Source organism: Struthio camelus, chromosome 7 (genome assembly GCF_040807025.1).
Source record: "Struthio camelus isolate bStrCam1 chromosome 7, bStrCam1.hap1, whole genome shotgun sequence".
NCBI lineage: Eukaryota > Metazoa > Chordata > Aves > Struthioniformes > Struthionidae > Struthio > Struthio camelus.
The window spans coordinates 9,606,759-9,632,693 of record NC_090948.1 but is presented as its reverse complement, the minus strand read 5'-3'; the positions used below and the strand labels follow the sequence as shown (position 1 = coordinate 9,632,693).

Here is a 25,935-nt window from a genome sequence, read left to right as displayed (position 1 = left end):
ACCGAATATTTCAATATTCGAGATGCTGAAGAAATGCAAAAGAGAAAACAAAGTTACGTGTTTATACTGTGTTTTTCAGTGTCGAAGTTCAGGCAACTTAACAGAATTTTAGAATAGAAATAGAAATTATAATGCTCCTTTTGACTTTTGTTTCAAAGGGACGTCTCTGGATCTCTTTTCTCAAATGTAGTTAGCTATACATAGCATAGGTTCTTTATTATACAAGAAGGAACAGTCTTCCGCTATTTCGGCACAAGTCACGTAAAGTGATGTAATGTGCAATTTTACTGTAAAAGTATTCTAAATGCTATGCGAACAAGTGAAGTACAAATGCAAAATACTCTACTGTGCGTATAATCAACATCATCATATAAGTTTATGCAGATAAATAGTTTTTTTCCTGACGGGCATATATGCCAGTGTTTAGGACTGACCAATATTTAAAAAAAAAAAAAAAAAAAAAAGGAGTGGGGATGAGTTGGAGAGAGAAAGGTATATCAACAGGCCAACCCTCGTATTGTAGTAACACTATCGTATCGACACCAACCCTCTTACGTAAATTGTAAATTTTGATTATGCTGATTTCTACAGGAAATGCTTCCTTCTTGTGTGGCTCTTGAGGTGACTCATTATGTCATCAGTTGGGAAGACAGGGAGAAAATTGGAAATATGAGGGCCACAAGGAATGACAAATCACTTAACGTAGATTCATTTTATTCTTCAGTATGAGTGGTTATTGTGAATAGTTTTATTTAGTATCTCTTTATGGCTGTTAATGATGTTAATGATGTGATGCAAAAAGTGGATTTAAGTACAAGTGTACTTCTAAATGAGCTCCTATCATATTTATCCTTTTGGAAGTTTACAGCAACTGAATAGGTGTATTTGCAGTTTAATATATAATGAACAGTCATTGGAAACTGGTTTTAGTTTAATAGTTTTAATAGTTTACTAGCAAAATTTCTGTCTGTATCCAGCGTGTATTTTCAGCTATCTGAAGTTACATGTTTCTGTGAGATTACAGCTTGTAACAGTGCTATTTCAGCCATGCTTCTGTGAATGGCTCAATCACAACTGAGCACCGAGATTGTCTGTCCCTCCTGAGGGACAGAGTGAAGGTTGAGTGAGAATGCATCTTAATTCTTCATTTTCTATTTATCAGAAGATTTGGGTTTTTTTGTGCTTTTTTTGTGCATGTGTTGAATTTTGGAAGAGTATGAGATACTGTCTGGTACCTGTAACTCTTTATTAACATTGTATTTGTGATTTGATTAAGAATAGCGGATAACAGACTAGTAACGTTATCCAGTTGCAGATATTTTGATACATTAGTGTAAAATTATTCTTTAAAGGGAGTCCCTTGTCGTTGATGTATTTAGGTTTATAGCAATAATGACCTATTTTACATATTCTTCCAGTACTGTATGTTAGCAATACTGAGCCTTAAATCTGTGTTTTATACATCTATTTCAGGGTCTAATTCTTGGCTTGTACCAGAAACTAAAGGAGCAATTGTGCAAGGTGGATATGGTCATACAAGTGTCTATGATGAACTGACAAAATCTATTTATGTCCATGGTGGATACAAAGCATTACCTGGCAATAAATATGGATTGGTGGATGATCTTTACAGATATGAAGTTAACACTAGGACATGGTAAGTAGAGTTTGTAGTACAGGAAACTAAGTGAAAGAGCAAAAAAGAAAAATTATTTGTCATGGCAAAAAAAATGCAACTAAAAAGTAAGGTTCCAGTGAAATCACATAGGCAGCTCCATACTGTTTGCATGTTGCAGAACAGTGCATACTCTGCAACACAACAGGAAAATTGTTGTGAGAGAGTAGGCACTATCCAGCTCATTAGTGGAGCTACCCAGTGAAGGAGTGGCAGAGAGGAAGCTTGTTGCATGTTGTACAAATTAAGAAAAGATTCTCCTATCCACAGATAACCACTGTGCAAAAATCACAGAATCACAGAATGGCCAAGGTTGGAAGGGACCTCTGGAGATCATCTAATCCAACCCCCCTGCTCAAGCAGGGTCATCTAGAGCATATTGCCCAGGATTGCATCCATAACGTGTAGTGTTTCCATATGGTATGAAGATATGGCTTATGTGCACTTTTGTACATATTAAGATATAAACAAGCCTCAAAATCTTAGAACTCTGGAAAGACATTTTCACAAAAATATATGAAAAAAGAAGAAATTCCTCTTGCTTTTGGTATACGGATCCTTTGTTACTAACAGAATATATAAATATATTTTTGACAGCTTGGTGTTTCTATTTGTCAGTTTCATGTTCCTCAAATTTACTGTAATTTAGGAATGCTACTTAGTGTTATATATACAAACTGACCTTTAATTTTTCTTACCTTAGAGATGTTTTGAGATCAAGATATATCTCTCAGAACATTTTATTCTTGCAACTTAATATTTGCCTTGAGCACTAATGACCTAACTTTAAGCACCTAAGACTTATTCTCAAGTCAGATTATTGGAAATATGTGATTTTGATTTCACTGAGAGTTTTTATTTCAAATGCCACTGGCTCATGGCAGTTGGCGGCACGAATAGAAGCATTTTTCATTCCTTTTTATCTATTTTTAAATTGCTAGAATCACGATACTCTCTTATTATACTTACTAATAGCTTGTGGTATTTTTCTACTCTGGGAGCAGTGATATTGCATCTTTTGAAGGACAGTTCAATACAATGATTAATAACTCAGAATATTATTATTATTAGTTTAATAACTAATAGTGACTGTTTCTATCTGCTTATACTAGTAGGGCACTCTATGTCATGTAGAGCACTTGCATTTTATCTTCATTTCGTCAATATGCTTACAATAGTAGTCATTGTACTGTGGGACTGAAAACTGGCTGAGAGGACAGAGACGAATACACTCTATTACATGGAGTAAATGTAGGAAGATTTCATTACTATGATTATCTTATCAGTATTCAAAACATGCTTACTGAGCCAGCTCATTAGGAATTCCTCACTGCCTTGGTGCTATCTTCTGTGGTGGCAGAGGTGGAATCACAACGGCTACCTCTCTCTGTATAGGACTTGCTCCATTTCTCTCTCTCTCTTTCTCATGCTCAATCTGCTTTTCTCACGTGCTCTATTTCTCTTATCCGCTTCTGGGTGAATCTTGGGAAACAGTACTTGGGATCTTGGGAATCAGAGGAATGTAAATAAGCACACAACAGGCAAGAATCGGGAAAAAATCTGTAAAGAGTGGGGACCAGGGGTTGAGGCTGTGCAGTCAGTTGACAGGTGGAAGTCCAAAGAACAACTGGTGGGATTGCCAATATATTTGGCATGGAGAGAAGAGTGTCTTTAGTTTTTTCCCCCTGAAGGTGTATAGCATTTTAGTCCTTTAGTGAGCAAGAAGACTATTTGCAGAGAGCTGCATGGTGGGATAGTCAAGACAGTCTGGTATAGCGCTTAATATAAACTAGCAAGCAGGGAATTTAGAAAACTGGTACAGCAAAAGACTTGGGAGAAATGAATAGTCAACGCTTTTAAGGACAATATCTTTTCAGTATGTTATCACTTTTCACTCATAACAGTATTCCTCCATTACTAACTGAAAATAACTGTTAAAATAGTTCCTTGCTTTTTCTCTTGCTATTGCTATTTTTGTATAAGTATCATGATTTGAAACTAAATTTCATGTTCTCACAGCCAGGTACCATAACTATTCTTATACCAGGCTAATTCTTGTTTAGAAAAAGAACTTTATGTGGTGCTCTGTTTTCAAAGTATATTTATCAGAAGTAACAGCAAAAATCCACCCAATTTAAAAAACAAAAAAAGACAAAAAAAACCCCCACAGTATAGGGGGTTAAAAACATAAGCACATTGGACAAAGTGGGTGTGTTGGTGGCTTGAATGATTTATTGCTTTCTTTTTTTTTTTTTTTTAGGAGTAAAAGAAACATAATTGCTTAGTCTTTGGTGTTTCCATTGATGTTACTTTGTAGAGGGAGCAATATGTTTGAATAACAATATATGATCTCAGGTTTAGGGCCTTCCTCTCAGCTTATTTGAGCATACAAACCTCTTATCATTTTTGAAAATCTCTGTAGTTTATTAATTTATTGAGATCATTATATCAAAACAATGAGACAGTTTAAACTCCCCCACCCCCAAACCTTGAATAATGTGAAAATGTTGAACTGAATACTATCAGTGTGACTCAACAGAGACCAGTCAGGGGGAAACATAATCAAGTCAGGATGTTTATTATGGAAAATGAATGACAAAACAGTTTAATTGCATATGTAAGCAGTGTGTAATCACACAAGTGAAAGTGAGAATCTGATCGTGAACACTGTTTGATTAGTGAGATGAGTAGATGATTATTAGCTGAGGAATGTAAACAATAGTCTGCACTGTGGTCTAAGCAGCTCTCTACAAAGGTGTCTACAGTTGTTCTACTTGAATGATTCAAGTTGGAAAAAATACAAATGTTTACTCTCTCCCTTGGTGACATATATTTGCCATGACCAAATCGAGTGTATATTTTGTTCTTTTTGCTAGCTCCATATATGTCTGGTAGTAGACCAATCGAGTACAAATAGCCCTTGGCTGCTATTGGGCCCATGTCATTTCCCTGACACAAACAGACCACATGAAAAAGGATCAAAGACAAACGATACTCTATACATTGGTGGGTTGTTCTTTGAAGTGAAATTCTGGATGTTTGCATCTGGCAACCTGAGAACATCTACGAAGCAGGGCACATGTTTTCATCCTAACTAGAATGATGTCTGCTCTTTCTTTTCCATTTCTTTTCCAGGTCCGAGTGTCCCAATAAAAATGTTTCTCCTTTTCCAAAACTTTGCGTGGGCTAAGCATTCTTTCAGCCTTCTAAAAAATTTTATTACATTTATTGAGCAAAAATTATATAAGGGCTATATAAGAATAAGGATGAATATATACGGAGATTTTCATTTAATTTTCATTAACATTTACCACGTGATTAATCTCTTCTGAAGAACGTAAACCTGATGTTTATTTCAGATAAGCCATTTGACAAATAGATTTTTTTCACAGAAAGCTTAGCCTTTTAATTGGATGCTGAATATATATGACATGCAGAAATTCATAGTCTCAGAAACAGTCAGAATATATTCCATCATATTTATTGAATTGTTGCTTTAGTTTAGTGTTTTCCTTGTCTTAGATATTGTTTCTGTCTATAAAATTCTTCAGATATATATGACTTTTTACGTTAGTATGTATTGATTTATTCTCATATTTTGCAGGACTATTTTGAAAGAGAGTGGTTTTGCAAGGTATCTTCATTCAGCTGTCTTAATCAATGGAGCTATGCTCATTTTTGGTGGAAACACTCATAACGATACTTCCCTGAGTAATGGTGCAAAGTGTTTTTCTGCTGACTTTCTTGCGTACGATATAGGTAGGTATTGTATTTCCTTTGTATTTTTGATCACTGGAATTTTAAATACCAGTGTTACATTCTCAAGCCCTGCTAATGTGCTCCTTAAAAGTCTTGGTCACAAACATCTTACCAGAAGGGTGTTTGTAAGTTTCTTTGTTTAATTAAATATAGGCTTTTATTCCATAGTAGTTTGAAGATTTTGATTTGTGGGACAAAGCATACTGGCTAAAAATTACCAGTTTTGATCACTTTTCCATTTTCCTTATGCTGTCCTATAATATGAATAGCACACATATTATTAGAGAAATTGCAGCAATCAGTGCCTTTTAGTGTTATTAAAGAATATATTGAACAAAGAGCCTAGCAGTTGTTACCTCCAAGCGTGGATTTATTTTTTTCTCCTAAACATCTATATAGTACTAACAAAAGATATTGCTGGGATTTTGTGGAGGGGAAGAGGAACGTTTTATTCTATTCTGAATATAAATCCATTGCATTCTTTTGCTTTCCGTAACTGTTGTCAGCTTTTAATTATGAAACATTTCACCCTCTTTGGTAAACTAAGATGAATTATTTGTCTGGATGTAAGCCACTTACTGAAGTATAAGGCAGTGGCTTGATTGAAAGTCAATGGCATTTTGTTCAGATTTTCTACCTTTGCTTATTAGCTCAGATTTCTTGTTTCAGGATAAAAATTAAAAATGTTACACTAATTTTCTGAGTAGGGTTAATAGGAGAATTTAGGAAATGGATTTTCAGTGTCACGCTGACCCATGATTCTTGTCCTGATGAAAACGTGTAAAGCTGTTAATGGAGAAATAAGAGTCAGCTCACATGGAGAGAGGACAAGTAACTACTTTGCCATGATTGTTCTTATAACCGCTAAATTGCTATGATTTTATAGCTGCTTAATTGTCAGCATTGCTATTCCTTATTGCTGTTATTAGAGGCCATTCTTCACTGATAGCGAGTAAAAATGCACAGTGATTATTTGGCTGTAGGAAGGGGGAAGGCATATACGCAGTAGCCAACTAATCTCGATATTTAGTTTAAAAACTAAAAAAAATTATCACAGAAAATAAATGTTATCTTCTTGTCCAGAATCTCTGTGTTCGTATTGGGTATCATCCAGAAACTGGTGTCTGCTCCCAGGCACTAGTCTCTAATGTGACTTTATGTGTAGTGCTTAGATTGAGGCAATAAAAATTCGATATAAATATTTGTCTTATGCGTTTGAAAAGATAAGTAAGTGCATTTTTGGGCTAAGTGAAGACAGAAGTACTTACCCCTTTCTGTTGGTAGTTTTTATGTGATGAAAATGTTTTCAATGTATTATTCCCCTCTTATTGTTCAAAATTTTGTTCTTTTCTTGTATTCTCTATCTAATTTTTCCTTCCTTCCCTGTCAGGTTCTATCATTGCTCTGCATTCATGTTCCTAATGTTTCCTGTTTTTTTTTGTTTTGTTTTGGTTTGGTTTTTTTTTAACTTTCCTTGTTCTTTCACTCTTTAAAATAGGATACTACCTAATTTATGAATTTCTGGAGGATTTTCCTTAACTTAATCAGCATCATCCCTGTGAGGTAGAGCTGCCCCAAACTGAAGGGCTGAAACGTCTGCTTTCAGTATGGGACTTAAGGACATTACATTCATCTGTTTGGCCTGCCTTTCTCGTCTTTCCATCTCATTTTTAAATCCAGATTAGAACAGATTATTCTCTTTCTGGCTGTGCGTTCTTCCTCATCTTTTTTTATTGTCCCCTCTCAGATCCTCTTTAAAAATTGAGGTTCTCCCTGCTTATTTTCCCCTGACTTCTATTTCTGTCTTGGTTTAGTCAATTCCTTGAAGTCAGGGGCTCTCAAGTGCAAGACCAAGTGCAAGTTTTCATTCGTCGCTCAGTGCTTTTATCAGGTTGCCATGATGGGGGCTGAATTGAAGTCAGGGAGTGGAGAAGCCAGGGTAAGCATCAATTTGAAAGGCGAGATGAGAGTAGTCAGGTTGTGATGGTCAGGAAACTATGAAAGCTGGAGGTGCAACAAGCCAAAGAGTAGTCTGGAAATGCCGGAAGTCCACGCAGCAAGAAGCATGTGGGATGAGGAGGAGGCAAAACGGAGTCTGTAGAATCTGAAGAGAAATCCTGGGGGGAGTGATTGTGGTAGAAAGCTGGTTGTAGCTTGATTGCCTGAATAGAGATAGGTAGAGGTTGAGAGTAATGTGCATGGATTTTGCAGGATATCTTCCTTTGACTAGTTACTTTTTTCTTCTTTTTTCCCCCCTCTTCACGTGCATTTCAAATTAGAGTGCTAATCCCACCATCATGACAGAAATACTGAAATCTCATCAGTATAACTGCCCCGATACAGCCCTGTTTCAGGTGGAACGATGACCAATTCACAGTCTAGAATGAGAAGTTTTGCTGAGTGGGAGGAAATTTATAGGGGATGCATCCCATATAAAATAATGAGGTAACTACATGAAATGAATCAGGGCAATAATATAGTACAGAGCATGTTTGTATCATTATGTTAAGGATAAGCTGTGTTTCCATGGACAACAGCACAATGAAAATAGCTAAACTGTTTTTGCTGTGTTAATTTCATGGGCTGAAAGAAGTTTTAGGAGGATGGTGTGAAAAAAGCATATCTCTGAACCATCAAACCTGCTAGTATGCAGTCAAAATTCAGGATACATTTGTAGTGACTTGTGTTAAAGTAGAAATAAATATAAAATCCCCTAACTTTGCAGACAACAAGAGGCTGGGAGGAGGCTGGACTGTCGTGCAGGGAGAATGAGATGATTTTGAAAATGATAGTAGACATGAGATAACATTTAATACAACAAAATTCAAGTCATGCACTTAGGAACTGCTAAGAATTTTCTACTACAGAATGAGGGTACATTGCTGGAAGTGACATAGACTTGTTTTTCTGTGACTCAGGAGTGTCATATGGCAGTAAAAGTGGCCTATGCAGTCTTAATGAAAGAAAGAAGCATCAATACCATTCTCAAAACCCTGGATATTTGTATACAATTTTGGATGCAGACATTCAAGAAATATGAAGTCATACTGGACTGTTCTTGGGGAGTGATATTAAGCTGACTGGAGCATAAGGAGCCTTTGTGAGATAAGACCAAAAACGGATGTGGTACATTAATTTTGTAGAAGAGAGTCTGAGAGCAAAAAAGATTGTTGTTTATAAATATCTAATGAGAGTACACACTGGAGGAGAAGTGTTTAACCTAAAAGACAAAAATAATGGATGTAAGTGACTGAATGTAAGCTGTCACTCTACAGAATATTTCCAATCATTAGAGCTGTGTGATTATGGAAAAGTCTCCCTATAGGAATTGCAGAGGCAGTATATATATATATATATGTGTGTGTGTCTATATATATGTATATGTGTGTCTATATATATGTATATGTGTGTGTATATATATATATAAGGGATTGTAGTAAATCCATAAACTGCTTCCTATCCTGTTTGTCATTGTCGTTCTTACCATAAGCAGCTTTATCCCTTCCCTGCTGTTCATGCCCTTATTTTATGTATAGACTGTAAATATAAACACTCAGGTCATAGTTTAGCCAAAAAGCTCAGCCACTTGTCATGGGAACTAAGAAATGGGAAATGTGTCAGAGCAGTCTGGGAAAAAGACTCATTTTGTTGAGGATAGCTCCGGGATCTATTTTTGGCAAGCGTTTATCAGCTGACTACAGTTGTAGAAGGCAATAAGAAATGACCCTTTTTTGTAGGAGTAGCGGTTGGCTCTTTATGGCTTTGTATATCATTATCAACCATTTTGCATTTGCTCTCGAAAGAAAATAACTTGCACATTTAATACATGGAGTATATATGTGCTATTTCTTGCCAGTTTCAGTGAGCATCTAAATAAAGCCTTTTCATAACATGTCTAATTTTTTGACTGCATCCCCATATTACATATTCAGCAACTTCTTGTAAGAATCTGATAGTGCAAGCTATTATTTTGCTCTCATTTCAGTTTGCGTCTGGTTTTAACTTTAATGAAATAGAGCGCTCTCCTCACTTCGGAGAACAATATATTCCATACAAGCACATTTATGCTTGAGAAGCAGTTGTATGCATCCTGGGATCTGAATAAGTGTAACTTTCAGACTTTCACATACCAGGAATTTATTGTTCTATTTCATGAAAATATTTTACAATGTTTTTTGGTTTTTTTTGTTTGAGATGTAACAATATTTGTATTTTCTAATTAATTACAGTGTTTAATATATTTGTATTTTCTTGCAAGTTTCATTTTGCTTGCGTTAATCTGATGGAGTGCAAAAAAACCAGATGTAGTAATTCATTTTTTTTTTAAATTTCTATAAAGACTAGTTTGATACAAACTTAATTTCTGTGTTATTGATTTGACCAAATTATATATGCAGTCTTACAGCACACATCAGATAAAAACATACTTTTTCAGATAATAGTGAATACTTATTTTACTAAAAATGAGATAATTATGGAATGAGTATTTACAGAATTTTGTTTACATTACTTGCATCAGGAGGTTTTGAACAATGCTCGGAAGACAAAACATAGCATGTTATCAGTATCATGTTTCCTAGATAGGTTGCAAATGATGGCGTGTTGTGCTGTTTTGTAAAAAATGTGTGCTGTCTGGAAACAAGCTGAATCCTAGAGATAGAGCTTATACTGTTTATGTTCCAGTTGGTCTATAGAGTATTGTTGATTATATCTTTTATTATATGTGACATAGTTTTATGGATAGTTTACTTTAGCTTTTTATTATCTTCAAAAACACTTACTGTTTTTCATATTAATCTACAATAACTCTTTGGAGAGATTCATCTCAGTTAAGTTTAGCTGTGTAAGGTTTGTTTCTGATATGAACTGGTAGTCTAGACTCCTCCTTAGTCCCATTTACTAGAGGAGACCAGAGAGAGAGGTATTTCCAGAGAGCAATTCATTTTGTCTGTCTTAGGATATGTTCTCGCCCATGCCCAGAGTGCCGTTGCTGTCCAGGTAATGAACTTTGTCTGCATGCCTAAGTTTTAAACGACTGAACTTAGGTGTGATGAACCAAGAAAGAACTTAATTCAGTAAGTTTAAAAGCTTACTGTATGTCAATGTTTGTTACAGATGAAGACTGAGAAATCTGGAGATGTTATACAAATTGTTAAGTTGCCCTATTTTCATCATTCACTTAAATAGCAGTAAACACACTGATATAATGAGAAGTCTGCAGCATAAAATGGGCTTTAGAAACCTGGCCATTGCTATGATTTTTGCATTCCTCTGTTGTCTTGCCACTGGATTGGCCTCTGGGTTACTCTGTCAGTTCCTTAAAGATCCATAAATGATTATCCTCATAGAGCTAAGGGATAGCTGACTGTGCTGTTATTGCTTATGTTATGCTGAAAGAGGAAACTTGACAATGCGGTTAGGGCTTGCCACTGGGCTGTCTTGGATGCTGAGGTTGACCTGTTGTTTTCTAGTTGATGCTTTTCTTCATCTACTGTTCTTTAGGATGCCACCTACCTCTTCAGTACATAAAAAGAAGCTGAAAGGCCTCAACTGGTGCGATCATACCTATGATGACTGTAACGATCAATGTTCAAACTAGGATGTTTATTCATTTATTCTATTATAGCACTTTGAAAGATGCTTTAAAATAACAGTTGTCCCATTCAAAAAGGGGGATGAATAGTGTACGTAATGAAAATGTATATGTAATACTTATGCAAGTCTGTGCTCCATGACAGCTCTTTAGAAATCAGGCAGTTATGCAAAAGACAACGTGTGCATCATACATGCGTAGTAATGACAATTAAAAGTACAAATTGAGATGTAAGTGTTTGAAAATCAGGCCACATACTTGAAATTAATTAATAGGGATTTATCTTTCACAAATAAAACTTTGACTTATTCTTCAATCTTTGCTGTATAATTGGGAAAACATATCTGTTAAGATATATACCCCCACCTTTCCCAATTCCTTAGCACTATTATATGATACATAAAAGTTGCATACGTTTAGGAGACTGAGACATGGTAGAAAGAATTTAGGTAATCACCACTGACTTTAAATTCTACAAAGTGTTTAGTTATAAAATGGGCTATAGTGTAACCTGAATAGTCTGAAAACCATTATGGATTATGCTGGCTGCTAGTCACCTTGTGATATTGCCGTAGTCATGGAAAGACCTGCCAGAGCAAATAGCAAAACTCCGTGGTATTGCCCTGAAATACACCGGAAAGTATGTAGTGAATATTCAGTAGCCTTCTGTCTTCTGGGCTATACTAACAGACATTTTTATTAGGCCACAGTTATATCCAGCATATCTTAGTTATGGTAATCAGCATGTTGAAGGTTTGGAGCAAGAATTCTAGAGATAAAATTCTTTGTGTCTCTCTGTCCTCTCCTGTGCACTTGGAAGAAAAGAGGGGTACCCCATTCCAGCTTTAGTTCTTCACTTCTATCCTCGATCGGTGTACTTGGCATGAAGGTTTAAAGGGCACATCAAGTGTCCTTGTGCTGCCCTGTAATTAAAGTTACATTCTCTGTGCTGATGAAGGTATCATGTAAAACTGATTTGTATTAGCACACTGCCAGCATTACAGGAAAGGTACTCTCTCTCTAAACATATTTTAACTTTTCAAAACCAGCATGTTATTTGAAACAACAAATTTTCTCAAAGTATGGGAACAAAGGAATTGGCCAAAATAATTGGCATAAGTGATATGTAAATGGAGGGGATGAGTAGATGGAAGGCCATGTCCACCTGGGTTTTTCTGAAGGAGAGTTTTTAACCTGGGGAAACTGCTGAATGACTATTTTGTTTTTTTGTTTGTAATATGTATGTATTTGTGTATATATATATATATGTGTGTGTATGAAGGGAGGAAAATATTTTCATAGATACGTACAAATGTGCATATTGAACTTGTTTTCAGTCCAGCTGCAGATAAAACCTCTGAAGCTGTGCTCTGAAAGTTTGGGATAGATTTTTATGGGACTTGTTTGGGACTAATAAGAGCATTCTTTTTTTTTTTTAATTGTAAAACCATGATCTAGGAGCCCCATAAAAGCTTAGATCTTTTGAGTTTCTATCCCAATGAAAGCTTATGAAGTAAATTAGCTTTTATTTTGTGAGTACTTGGATTCTCTGCGAAGTTTGCAGAGACAAAATTGATTTGTTGTTGTTACAGAATCAGAATTTAAAACAGATTCTAAATACTGAGATTAGTTTTAAAAACAAAACAAAACAAAAAACTGAGGCTTTTTGAAAGTGTAAGGATTTTGATGTTGGCCCCGGGCCCCATGGTAGCATTAACAAATATTGGAATACAGCAGATGCTTTCACGCTCTCTCCTATTTGTAGCTGTATTTTCAGGCCTCTCTTTATCTATATAGGATCCTTATTAAAAAAATGCAATAATTTGTACATATAAGATGATATACTCTGCAAAGTTTCTCCGTCAAGTCTTGTTATATACTGGATTTCTGCTGACAGTTTAGTATTATTAATTAAATGAGATATAAATTTAGTTGCTTAGAAGAGACAATATTCATTGTAAAGTACTGAGATTCTTCCATGCTATTTAAATAAATATTAAAAACTTCTTTCCTGTCTGGAAAAAAAATTTAAGATAAACTCTTGAGACTAACTTTAGTTTCACTTATAATCAAACATATTGCTTATATTTCATAAGAAAATGAATGGTTAATTTGTAAATAATTACTTTGTAAAATACAATGTTTTACATCTATTCTTTATCATCAATAAAACTAGTAAATTTAAATGTGTCCATAAAATTGATTTAATACAAAAAATATATATTTTTCTAGCTCTCTCTCCTCTTAGAATTACAAATGGATTATCAATGTGCTATCACAAAGCAAATGTAAAAGAGACTGTGATAAATAAACTGTTATATGTTCCTGAGCACTTAAGCCGTAAACGTCGTTCTGGCGCAATCTCTTGTAGCAATTAGCTCTTTAACACTGTGGTATTAGAAGAGCAAAACCAGAATATTATAAAGCACTAATTACATCATTTAATAGTAAAGCTCAAGGTTGTTTTTTTTAATATCGCTTTATGAGTTATATATGTGGACTCTGTTGTAGATGTTAAATCTATAGTTAAAATTCAATTCATGCTGTTTCAGACAGGTTTGGCTTTATGTTTTGCTGCGAGTAAGGAAATTTTTATTATCTGAACAAGTGGAAATATTTATTCAACATGGAATGAATTAGAAAATAAGTTTTCTACTTGTACCAAACTTTTATGGTATTTCAGTTGTTTATGGTGTTTAATTTTTCAGTGTTTTGAAATACAGAACCAAAGAGAAGTAAAGTGTGTATCTGTACTACACTTCGTGAACCAAAATTTCTGGTTTTTGCCAAAGTTATTCTAACTTATTTTTACAAAAACTCTTATAACTTCAACAAGATAAAAGCCTGGCAAAAATTTTATCAGCAAGAAATATGATTTGATAGTAGAAGAAGGGCATACTGACGACATCTGTGATAACCTTGCTTTCATTATGCTTTATCGTTCCCAAAAATCCGGCAAAGTAAACGTTTAGAAACAACTGAGCAAAAAACTACCTCTCTATCTGCTCCTTTATTTATACTTCTAAGTAGAATTGTCATTCATATATCTGGTTACGTAGACAGGCTTGAAAGCTCAGCACAAGCAAAAAATGTCCTCTTTCCGTGAATATTCATTCCGAATGGCCCATACTCCTTTATGAAAGTGTTCCATGTTCCTAAGAGAATAATGGATCCAATACAGCAGCATGAAGTTGATTATATAAGTAAAAATATTTAATCAGATTAACTTATAAGTTCCTTCAGGCTCTAGTGGAAAGAGAGAAGAAAATTATATTATAGATTTCTTATGATTTCTTGATATGAGGAAAAATTTGTTTTCTTCATTGGACAATACACCATAGAGGTACCTAGAAAAAGGAAAACCTTTTTTCATTAAAGCTGGAAATACAATCAAGTTAAAGCAATGGTTAGACCTGAAAAGAAAGATTTGGTAGAGCAAAATTATAGGCCTTATTTTTCAGTGTGTTCAGCACATAATGGAATATTTTAAAATAGTTGCAAAAGATTTTAGTTAAAATCCTGGGTAACTTGTGGAGTATTTAACTCATACTTGCACACAGAAATTAGAATTGTTGACAAGGACCTTTAAACACCCTATTCACTTCATTTGATATGAGCAAGTTGTAAGTATGCGTTTAATCTGTTGCATTTCCTGTATTGAAAATAAATGATGTGTTATAGTCCTTAATGGTTGCCTAACATTTATATTCTAAACTAAGTAGTTTTATGCAATATATAAAAAGAGCGTGTTGAATTCCACATAATATGTAAGGTAGCACTGTTGATCTTACAGAGAGAATATAATTGAGCAGAATCAGTAAATTGGCATTTAAAATCTATTTAAATACTTCAAAATTGGGAAACTCTTTGATAATGTAAACATGCAATATGTAGTTTCTTGTATCTTTTCCTAAAGCATAGCTCCAAATGTGGTCAAGGAATTTGGTTATCACTGAGACCAACCTGCCAATGAATAAAATACAGATACAGTTGTGGAACCAACATATGGAACCTTGATCACCTCCCCCTTTTTTTTTTCTATGACTATCCTAGTAGCTACTAGCCTAGAGAGCGATGCTTCCTTTTACTTCTTATTTCTGACTATTTTTTCCCTCTTCTTTTCAATGGAATGGAGTAGTGAAGAGTTAGCTAGCTTGAACGTTTAGGGCACTTTACTTGGAGATGAAAGCTGTAGGTAGAAAATGAACCTTTCTCCTACATCCTGGGTCATTACACTAACTGCTATAAAATTACATAAAATAAGTCTTTTTTCTTTTCATATTTTAAAAGTGTGAACCTTTTCAGTTCTTTAAAAGAAATGAATGTGAGTACATCTTTTTCAGGAGAGAGTTCCATCTGCAAGTTCTGAGTGGACATGATGCCTCTGTTCAGACTTGAATGCAGTATTGGGGATTGCAGGGTGGAAGGGGGAAGAAGAGATTTAACTCAACTGCTCTTCTGTTCAATGCTTCCAGGTTTTTCTTCTCAGTTCCTATGGTGCTTTCTGCAAAGGGAACACTTCAGTTGTTTAATGTTTTCCTAAAACCATTACAAAAATTTTTTTTCTAGAAGATTTTGTAGTTTTGGAAGTGAGTTGTCAAGCTTTCCAGGGTCATTCCACAGTCTTTTTATTTGTAAACAGTGATTGAACTGGAGATATCTGTAATACATTTAGTAAATCAGATGAAGGAAAAAGGTGAATCATCATGTTTAAAGACAGCTGCCGGATGTAGGTATCTCTTAGGTTCTCATAAATCAAAATTTCAGTTGGAGGTATTTGGATGCTCAGCTGGTATAACTTTTGAAACTGCTTTATTGACTTAATTTAGACATCAGTATAACAGAAGTTTGTGAGCTTGTATTTACTGCAGTTTTGGTGTAATGTTTAAGTAATACACTGTGCAAAATCAAATGTGAATGGTAAGTGCAAATTTCATGCTGTCTTCCACATCTAGAAATGTTTTTAAAGGTGAGTTCAACCATATCTCTGAAAAGCACAAGTTACTCATGAAGAGACTTACAGGAGTAGCAAGACAGAGCCAGGATGCCATGTTTTGCCCTATTACTACTTCAGTCAAGTTTTAGTAAATATCATCTTAGTTTAATATTTTAAAGCAAATCTATATTTGAGTATTTTATTGATGTGACTGGCTTGATTAGAAGTGTGGTGATTTTTTTCTATAAAATCACACTGGGATACATCCTAGTGTTGTGTGAATATACTGTTCTGCTATAGCATATTCCTCTTGCCTTATTGTATACACTCTCATAGCATCTTTATATTGATTTAACTGGTCGTATTTTTAGTGATTTGAGTGAGAGAGCCTTAAGCGTCCACAGTGAAATCTCAGGCACTCATTCTCTATGTCCGTGCCTACCTTCTAGGCAGCCTGGATCCCTTTCCAAGTTTAAGCTACGTAAAATTTTTCTTCCTGTTGTAACATTGAAAACTTTTCTTTGAATTGCCTTGGTTATCTTCTCTGATACCAGTAATTCAACCTTGCCCTTAGGGTAGATGAGATGGGACAAGGTATAGGGTGCTAGGGAAGCCTATCCTCTTACAGTGGGTACCCTGGAGTACACTATACAGTGCAAAGTTCGTTTGGGGTTTTTTCTTTGCCAGCATTAGGTAGATCTTAAATCTGGTGCATTTTTCAGTTGTGCATCATCAAGTAAGTAATTTGTGTGGGTGGTGAATTTGTCTCAGAGCACTTTGGTATCACACTGTAGCCTTTTTATCTACACTAGGAAGGAGTACGAAAGTTTTTTCCTATAATGATAGAATGTGATAGAATTTGTTCTTGAGGATGAAGTCTTACCAATAGGACGAAAAGCCCCTGTATCCCTCCTTGTGCTTTTCAGTCACTAAAAATTGCGGTAATCAGTTTGAAATGAATAATATCACTCCTATATCTGCTTAATGGTAAAAAAAGGAAAAAAGTATACTTGTGTTTGCAGTATCTTATGCCGGTTTACATATGGAGACAATAGGAAATACAACCAATACTCTATCTTCCACTCACTAGCTATATAATATAACATAAGAGTGCATGGCATTTTAAAACAGAGGAAAATGTTATGTTCTTTATACCATGGAGCTTACCATCTTAATTAGACTTGATACCACAAAGATAACACACAAAAGGCTTTTACATTGATAAAACAGTGTTGAAAATCATGCTGCACTTACTATTTGCAACCTTCTTCTTGGATTTGTTCAGTAAACCTGAAAATTTAGCTACCTTGCCATGTTCAGAAGAAGTTTCAAGACGCCATATGAAAGCACTCTATTTGATTCTTTATTAAACAGAAAAAAAAATCTGTTAACTGTCTGCATTTCTTATCAACTAATCTGTATAGAGAAACACTGATCAGGAATTTGAAGCTCAGCAAAAGTATTTTTTTTTTCTTTGTACAATGCTCTCTGTTCAGTGTTCAGTAGTCATTGAGAAGGCTAAGAGGAGAAAACAGGGAAGGCTATTGGTAACATGCATCCCTCCTCCTTTTCCTCTTGTACTGTATTGAAAAGACTTACCAGTTTGACAAATATCATCAGCAAGCTAGGAATTACTATATCTCCAGCCCTCAGGAGTTTCTTATCTTAAAACCAGCCTTTATTAGGGGTTTGTGGCTTTGCTTCAGTGTTAAATCCTACTCTTTCTTTAAAAGTAGAAAACAAAAAACAACTAAATACAGGAAAACTGTGTATATTTGTTTAGATATTGGTACAAACACCAAAAATAATAGGTAGCGCTTCCTAGGTTGGATGAAAATTTATTGTTTGCATTTTTAAATTGTTTTAATTACTGTCAGTGATACAGGATCTCCACCCTGCTGCGTCTGTGAACATATACAGTGACTTCTAGCAACAAAAACTTGATTTTACAGTATAACAGAAAGATTTTGCTGACAGCTATAGTGTTAAAATGTGGCTTTTTATAGCTTTTAAGCGGAAGGATGTTCCTGAAATAGAAACTGAATTCATGATTATTCATCAGTTTTATTTTCCAATATATAATATTGTTCTTAGTCTGAAGTTCTTGTGTAATTCAAATACCACAAAGGCATCAAATGACAGTGATAACACTGTCACACTATTACACTAGGATACGGGGAATACCTGACTTCAATGTTATTCCTATCTTCATCTGAAACTTATGATCATAAGTAATAAATTGGTGATGCCCTAGTATTGTGATGGCTTCTGACTGAGCAGAGAAAATCAATAAGGAAAGCTTCTGATGTTTTCAGAGATGGAGTGTATTAGTAATATGCTGATACTATGGTAACATATTAACAGCAATAGTGATAGAAGAAGAAAGTTTAGGAAGAGGATAGATTTGGGAATGCATTGGTGCTATAAGGCAGTGAACAAAAACTTACTATATTTGCTTTTTCTTCAAAATAGTAAGTTCATTTGGAGTTGCCATCTGATGTTGAAATCATTGCCATTTAGACCATCTGTGTTACTCTGGTAATAATGTGCTTTTAGTATCTGTTCCCGATTTATAAATAGATGTAATTGATTTATCTGTCACAGTCACAGTCTTGCTCTGACTTTTTTTTATGGGCTCAACCTGTAGTTCTCTGTAAGCCTAAGTCAATGTAACTGCTTATTACTGCAATTTTTGCCCCTGGTTATGGTGTCCTGCCCCTTCTCATGTGCTGAGTCCACCCTTTCCTGACCTTGTAGTGTTTCAGCATGGTACGTTAACAGGAAACTAACTGCACGAAAAGCCACTGTGAATAATTTTCAGTACTGAAAGTGCCAGAACACCAGCAATGGAGGAGATGAACTATTCTGACAGTAGGAGCAAGAACAGGATCAGAGTCGCTAGCGGTTAGGTTGACTTAGGCTCTGTGCAACAGCAGCCTTGAGTGTAGTTTGTCCCTCTTGGACCTCCTAATATCCATTTTTGTTATTCTAAGCTTTATTTTTTTTTAATTTTGCTTAGATTTTCTTTTTTTAACCTTAAGCATACTGCCTTGGACTTTGTGGTCTCTGTGGATGATATTCCTTTAGTGTTTAATTGGATCAATAATGAATGTGAATTATTTCACCTTTTTTTTTTAATTTTGACATGCACAATGTTTACCTTATTTAGATGTAGTTGCATTAAAATTTTACAGGTAAATGAATTCAGCAGTAGAAAACTAGGTAAAAATCAACTTGCATAGTAATTGTAGTAAGCACTCTGGAGATGGTTAGGTTTCAGCTGTGCGCACTAAAATCTTGCTGTATTCCAGGAACCTTTTCTGACTGTTGATCTCTATAGGACACTTCTGCTTCTTCTGGTACTAACTCTCTAGCTGCACAGCTTCTACAGGCATATACTCCGTTTGCTTCTGTGAATTGCAGAGAATATGCTGAGCAAATAGGTCATTTTTATTGTGTCTTAGTGTGCAATTGATAATTTGCCACTACTTGAAATAAAAAGTGCTGTGTTGTTACTCTTCCAACCATGTTAAGGTTAAATGCAAGTAAGCGTTCATTCAGAATATCCAAAAGGACAATTTAATTACAAAAGACCTAAAAAGGGAAAGAAAAATCTGATTTATAGCCCTTTTATTTGGATTAAATTGGAGAGGTCCCTCTCCCTTTAACCCCTTTTTGACACTGGGTTTAATCCTTATCTTTGTGTGTATAGCAGGATTGTCTTAAATGAGAAAAGAACTATAATACCTTTTATGTATGACAGTCTAATTGAAATGGTAGTCTATTTTTAGTTAAAATATATACAGTTTTTTTGTTTGTTTTGCATAAATCAACTTATATGTAGATACTACTAAAACATCTGCAGAAGTTCTGTTTCAAGAAATAAGTAGTTCTGTTGATGTATCTCCTTGAAATTATGCAGTCCAGTAATCTCTCAGCAGCCAATCCTCCAATTTCCTACAAATGCTACGAAAATAAAAAGTCTTATTCTTTCACTGCACTTTCACCAATATATAGGATATGCTTCATTTTTGGCAAATGTATTTTTATGTTTGTGTGTGTGAAATCCTTTACTCTTTATAGACCTAGAAATAAATACCAATAAAAAAGATACTGTTCTTGTGTGCTGGTTTTCTTGTACCAAGTTTTCCCATGAGATTTGTTAAGGTATGACTATCCGAAGCTATGAATCTAAATCAGCCACCATATGAGGGCTTGGGATATGAATGAGGAAATAGTGGGCAGCTTGTTTGATGAAGAAAAGAGGTAGTGGACTTCCTGAGGCACCCTGGCCAGTGATGCAGGAAAAGCACCTGAGCCTTACCACTGTCCAGGGCCTATTCCACTGATGTTCCCCCAACATCCACAATCACTGGGGGATTAGAGGTGTTAGAAGGTGTATCTTTGCCTTTAGTATCTGTTTATAGACCTACAATCCATGAATTTATGTAATTCTTTTTGGACTTTCTGTGATCCTCTGCCTCTAAAACCTTCCTATGACAACAAAATCCAGAAATACACTGCCTGTCCTTTGGAAAAGTACTTTATCTGTTTTAAATCTCTTCTAGAGGTTTCATTGATTGCTCCCTAGCTCTGCTACCGTGGGATTTGATTATATGAAATCAATAAAGTTCAAGTAGAGAATAGTGGAGAAAGGACTAATAGTTCTTTAGAACTATCATCCCAGTTAAGTAAGACAGAAAAACACAACCAGACCAAAATCTGATGTGTAAATGCTCATACAGAATTGCTGAAAAAGAGCTGCTGGAGTGCTTAATTTGCTACTGATATAACCTTCATTCCAAAAATTTAGTGAAAGGAAGCTAACTGGTGATATCAAGAAATCAAACACAAGATAATGAGGTAGGTGATACTGCTGAAGGAGATGTTTGTCTTAAGACAGTTATAAAGAGAAGTAAATTTACTGTTGTAGATGTACCATGAAATACATTTGAACTGAAATTCTCTGACTAAAGTTAGTTTATATTACTGATCACTTGGTGAGGATGATGGCAGTGGTTGTCATGGGAGTTGAACAAGGTTGTGAAGGCAGAGAACAGCGTAATAACTTCTGCTAGTGTCCTCTAGACTTGATAAATGTCATGGTACTACGTGATGTTAAAGCCTAGGTTTTTAGTGATTGTAAATAACAGCTTCTTGGAACACCTACTCAGCAAACCCATCTAAAAGGAGCAACTACTGATATAACCCTGAGCAGCTGGACTACAGTTGTTAGTCATCCAGAACTAGTGACTACAATGTGCCCAAGTCCTGCAACTTCATTCCAGGAGCATAGAATAATCTGTATGCATGCTAATCCGTTCTTCCGAAATCCCTCAGTGACGTGAATTTAAAAAGGGGGCTTACATTAAATACATTAAATTTGGAGCTTGGTTGAAAAGAAATCAAAAGAACTACTAAAAATTATCAAATTACATTATGGGGTCTATTTAAAGACTTTACACTGAAGACTCGATAATGTGTGTATCACCAATAATGTGATATACATTGGTAAATGTATATCACAAATAAATAAAGACTCTGAAAAGGACCTTAAGCCCAATCAAACAGCATATTTTGACAGCAGAATAAAGCAGGTTATTAGGAGTAGAAAAAAACATCTTTAAAGATTGGAAATTGTGATGATATGAAATCAGGAAAAAAAAGTTGTCTGTCAAATCCTGATATTGGGAGAATTTTGCAGAGCAACTTAGTAAACAGCTAGAAGCTAATAATAATGATTTTGATTATGTCAGAATCAGAAATTGTATTTCAGAACTGGAACAGATGATGGAAGCGTGTAAGAACGTGTGAGGAAGTTGAGGAATATATCGTCTTGTCTTTACAGTGGAGATCACAGGGGTTATCTGCGTTGATCTGTTCTCCACAGTGTATCCATGAAAGAAAAGGAGGGTAAATAGGCCGTGAAGTTTGGCGCAGAATTATTCAGGATACTTAAAATGCAGAAGTCTGTAAAGTACCTTTTGTTAAAATACTTTTTGCATATATTTTGCTAAAATCTGACATTTTATTGTATGATATCGTATGCTTTCCTTTTGTCTTTCAGCTTGCGATGAATGGAAGATTTTACCAAAACCTAATCTCCATCGAGATGTAAACAGATTTGGTCACAGTGCTGTTGTCAGTAATGGGTAAATGAAGCACATTTTAAATTTTCCTGACCGTTTTTCTGAATCAAAAAACTGTGGCAACAATTACACCTCCATGAAGTGTGGCTTAATGTCATACAGCTGATGTAATTTATTAACATGAAGAATAGTGCTCAGAAGTGACTTTACAGATCTTAAATCATCATCAGTACAGCTAATCATCAATGTGACATGCCATGAAACGTGTTCAGAGGTTTTTCATATGAACCTTTTGGTGGATTTTTTCCTTGCTGTTGTAACTTACAGTGAGTTTGAAACTCTACGCTCCTCGCTTTCATATAATGGGCAAAATCTTTTTATAACATATTATGATTCCTTGCTGTTCTACAATCAGAATTAAAAACATCTAACTGAAATTTATCTAATGGAGGAAAAGCAAGATTTTAAAGATACTGATGCAGTCAATAATTATTATCAACGGCTTGCAGGAAAAAAAAAGTCTACCAGCCTCGGATTAGATTAAGCATATTGCTTAGCCTCTGTAAAATGTATCATACTTTCATGAAACTTGCTATGAGTAGAAGAGCTCAGTAAAACTTAATCTAGAAACGGGAGATGGGGTGGATCTGGAGTCTGCTGGATTTGATGGCTGAACTCTCTTGTTTCCCCCACAGCAACCCCCAAAAGATAAAATTGTATAACAAACATCACCTTTTCCATGTAAAAGGCGTAGAAAACTGAAAGCAGGTTTAAAAAAATTTCTATTGTTGGCTTGTGTGGGTTTTACTGGCTGCCAAATGGCCTAATCTATTACGTTTATGGTACTGTAAATGACTGTGCCTTAATGTCTACTACAGAACACGCCTCTTCTACATTATTAATTATTATAATAAGCTCAATATTTAAATATTTGCAGGTACCTGCATCTTCTACATATGAATATTATATGAGTCAAAAGTAAAGGAGATAGTATGTAGTACTACAAATAACAGATTTTAACAAAATTATTGGCAATAAGTTGCAACAGTTTACACAGAGTGCTTAAAATTCATCAATGAATAAATTACTTTATTAAGTGAAAATTGCTTAGAACGAAAGGATCCAGCAACTACTAGTTTTTGACAAATTCTGGTTTGTGTTATATTAAGACATTTAAGCTATGCTTGATGCTCCAAGAGCTATCATTTTCAATGAATTAGATTCAAGGTGAAAATATGTAAGTGTTTTTTACTTTATTATTAGTGGGCTTCTATCTACAAAATATATAATATGAGATACTCTCCAAAGGTTTTTGCTGTTGGTAGGATTAATTCTATTTTAAGAATATCTGATACAACAGATACACAGATTCTTTCTTAACATCTTTTAATTAGGGCTGTTCTTGATTTTAAATGAGCAGAGAAGGATAAGGGTAAGGTCTGTAGTCTAGTCTTCTATTTTTGATGTTAGCAAAAGATATCCATTTGCCAGTTGTTGTTTTCTATCTTAGGAATCTTCTTGAAGAAAAATGTTTTCACTGCAGCCCATTTAGTTGTGCTGTATGTGTTCTCATTACCTAATTCCAAAAACGAGTATTATTTCCTGCATAGCCTTTCTTTCTTCCTTTCAGATGTTTTCTGTGTGTCACTATAATAGGCACATATATGTTTTTACTAAACTTCAGCATGGAGGAGTATGTTGAAAAATTGAACCGCTCACAAAGTCATGATCAGCAAGAGCTGAAGGATGTTGTTGTATTATTATCTGTGTATATATATGTGTTTATATAGATACATAAAACACACACACACACACACACACACACACACTTATATGTTTTATTGTATACGGAGACAGCAAAAGAAACCAAGAAAGTCTATAGCTACAGTAACGGCTATATTTATGTGCTTTTTCCGAATAGGTCCATGTACGTATTTGGGGGGTTTTCAAGCGTTCTTTTGAATGACATCCTTGTGTACAAGCCTCCAAACTGTGAAGCATTCAGAGATGAAGAACTATGTAAAAATGCTCGTCCGGGGATAAGATGTCTGTGGAACAAGAAGCACTGTGAATCCTGGGAATCTGGACATGCTAATAACATCCTTAGAGCAAAATGTCCTAAAAAGACAGGTGCGTGAATTATCATGCACTAATATTTTTCCAGTAAATTCTAGTCTTATAGTATGAAATGTTGCAATGCCATGTAGGAATGAGAAAACAAAACCAGGTGTAACCAATGATTGGACTATTAAGGCAGTTCGTTTCTGGGAATATCTAGTGCAAATGATTTATGGATTGATTTTTTAAAAATCATTAAACTCTTAATTTTATTGAATTTTAAGTACAGAGAAGTAGATGCGAAAAAGCATGAGTTTAAGATGCTAGGGAGCAGGAAACATAGATGATTGAAGGACAAGAAGTCACTTCATTGATGGGCTAGAATGTAAAATGATTTTAGATTGAATTTGGCTCAGTGTGTTTGAAAGGTTAACAAAAGGGTAAGCTTTGAAATACTGTAAATGAATTAAATTTTCTATTTCTCCATCCTCTCCTGTTTTGTGATGTTAACAAATAAATAAATAAAAATCTTCAAATTGTTCCCAGTCCAAGAAATCATAATATCAGTCAGAGCACAGATGGACTTATAAAATGGTTTCTGGCATTGCAGTTGTATAGCACTGTCATATCTGTATGTACCAGTAACACAGAGGGGAAGTATCACTGCTTCAAGTAGATTACTAATACTCCTCTTTGATATGTATAGAAGACTACAATGCCTTCACAACTGTAAAAAAAAAAAAAAAAAACAAAACTTGAAACAAACAAACCCTTTGCTGCAGGGTGTCGAAATCAGTTAAAGTTTGTCTTGTGAAATTCTGTTTGTCGTAGTGATAGCTGTATTATTTGAAATGACAAATTGCTGTTTCAATCAACTGTTGCACCTTATTTCTAGAGTATTTTAGCTTGTCTAAAGTAGATTGCTTGTAAAAGTGCTGTTCTTATACTTTACATGAGCACAATATGCAACACTGCTACATATATCTGCTATTTTTTTCTGTGCATCTTTCCATGCAGCACGGTATATAATTGCTAACCAAACTTTAGCTGTATGCTAAATTTATGGACTATCATATTAGACTGCCAGTCTATTTTTAATGTTTGTTTAACAAATATTAGCTCTCCTCTTCATAGATATTTCCAGATGATTTTTCTGTTATTTTTCCATGATTTGTTTCTGAACTGGATATGAAGTTGCAAAGTTGGAAAAACATTACAGTGTGGATTACATAACAAAAACATTACCTAGCTGAAACTGTTTTCTGAAGAACTGCTCCTGTACAGTTTCATCAGATTTAGAGATCTGGAATCTAGGACATTTCAGCCCTTGAGTGTTTCTTCAAAATAATACAGATTAAGGATGATCTTATGAAAGGCTGATCATATCATCAGATATTTTTTAAAAAAGAGGGGAGAGGCAAAACAAACTACAGACAGGCTGAAGCAAAATAGAAAAATTAGGGCAATTTCTAAAATATGCAGTGGGATCTGCAGTGGGATCAAACTACACCTATATCAAAGCAGAGGAGGTAAGGTGTAAAAAATTCCAACTGTGAAGTTGTGTGGATCTACGAAAACCTTCAATAACTGGGCTGCACCACTTCACTTCTGCTGAATCCCTCCAATTTCTGATAGTAACATTCTGCCAAAAGCCGAATATTCATATATTCTTTTGCACAACCTGACTTGATTGTTTTGCTGGTTGAGAGCACCATGTGAGAAACTGCTGACAATCAAAACACAAATTCCAGTGGGTTTGCAGAAGAGCCGTTCTTGGATAGCGAGTCTTCCCTGGCAGTGGAATCTCTTAAACTTGCATTATCCC

General features: G+C 34.9%; 1 protein-coding gene across 4 annotated transcripts in view; it reads left to right on the top strand.

Annotated features, from left to right (window-relative positions):
* ATRNL1 (attractin like 1) overlaps positions 1 to 25,935 on the top strand; it is a 542,042-nt gene that overhangs the window by 91,441 nt on the left and 424,666 nt on the right. For all 4 annotated transcript variants that reach the window (XM_068951630.1, XM_068951631.1, XM_068951632.1 and 1 more), the window contains exons 10-13: positions 1,474 to 1,657; positions 5,280 to 5,434; positions 22,031 to 22,115; positions 23,974 to 24,182. In XM_068951630.1, coding sequence (XP_068807731.1) covers positions 1,474 to 1,657; positions 5,280 to 5,434; positions 22,031 to 22,115; positions 23,974 to 24,182 — 633 coding nt within the window. The remainder of the gene's footprint in view (positions 1 to 1,473; positions 1,658 to 5,279; positions 5,435 to 22,030; positions 22,116 to 23,973; positions 24,183 to 25,935) is intronic.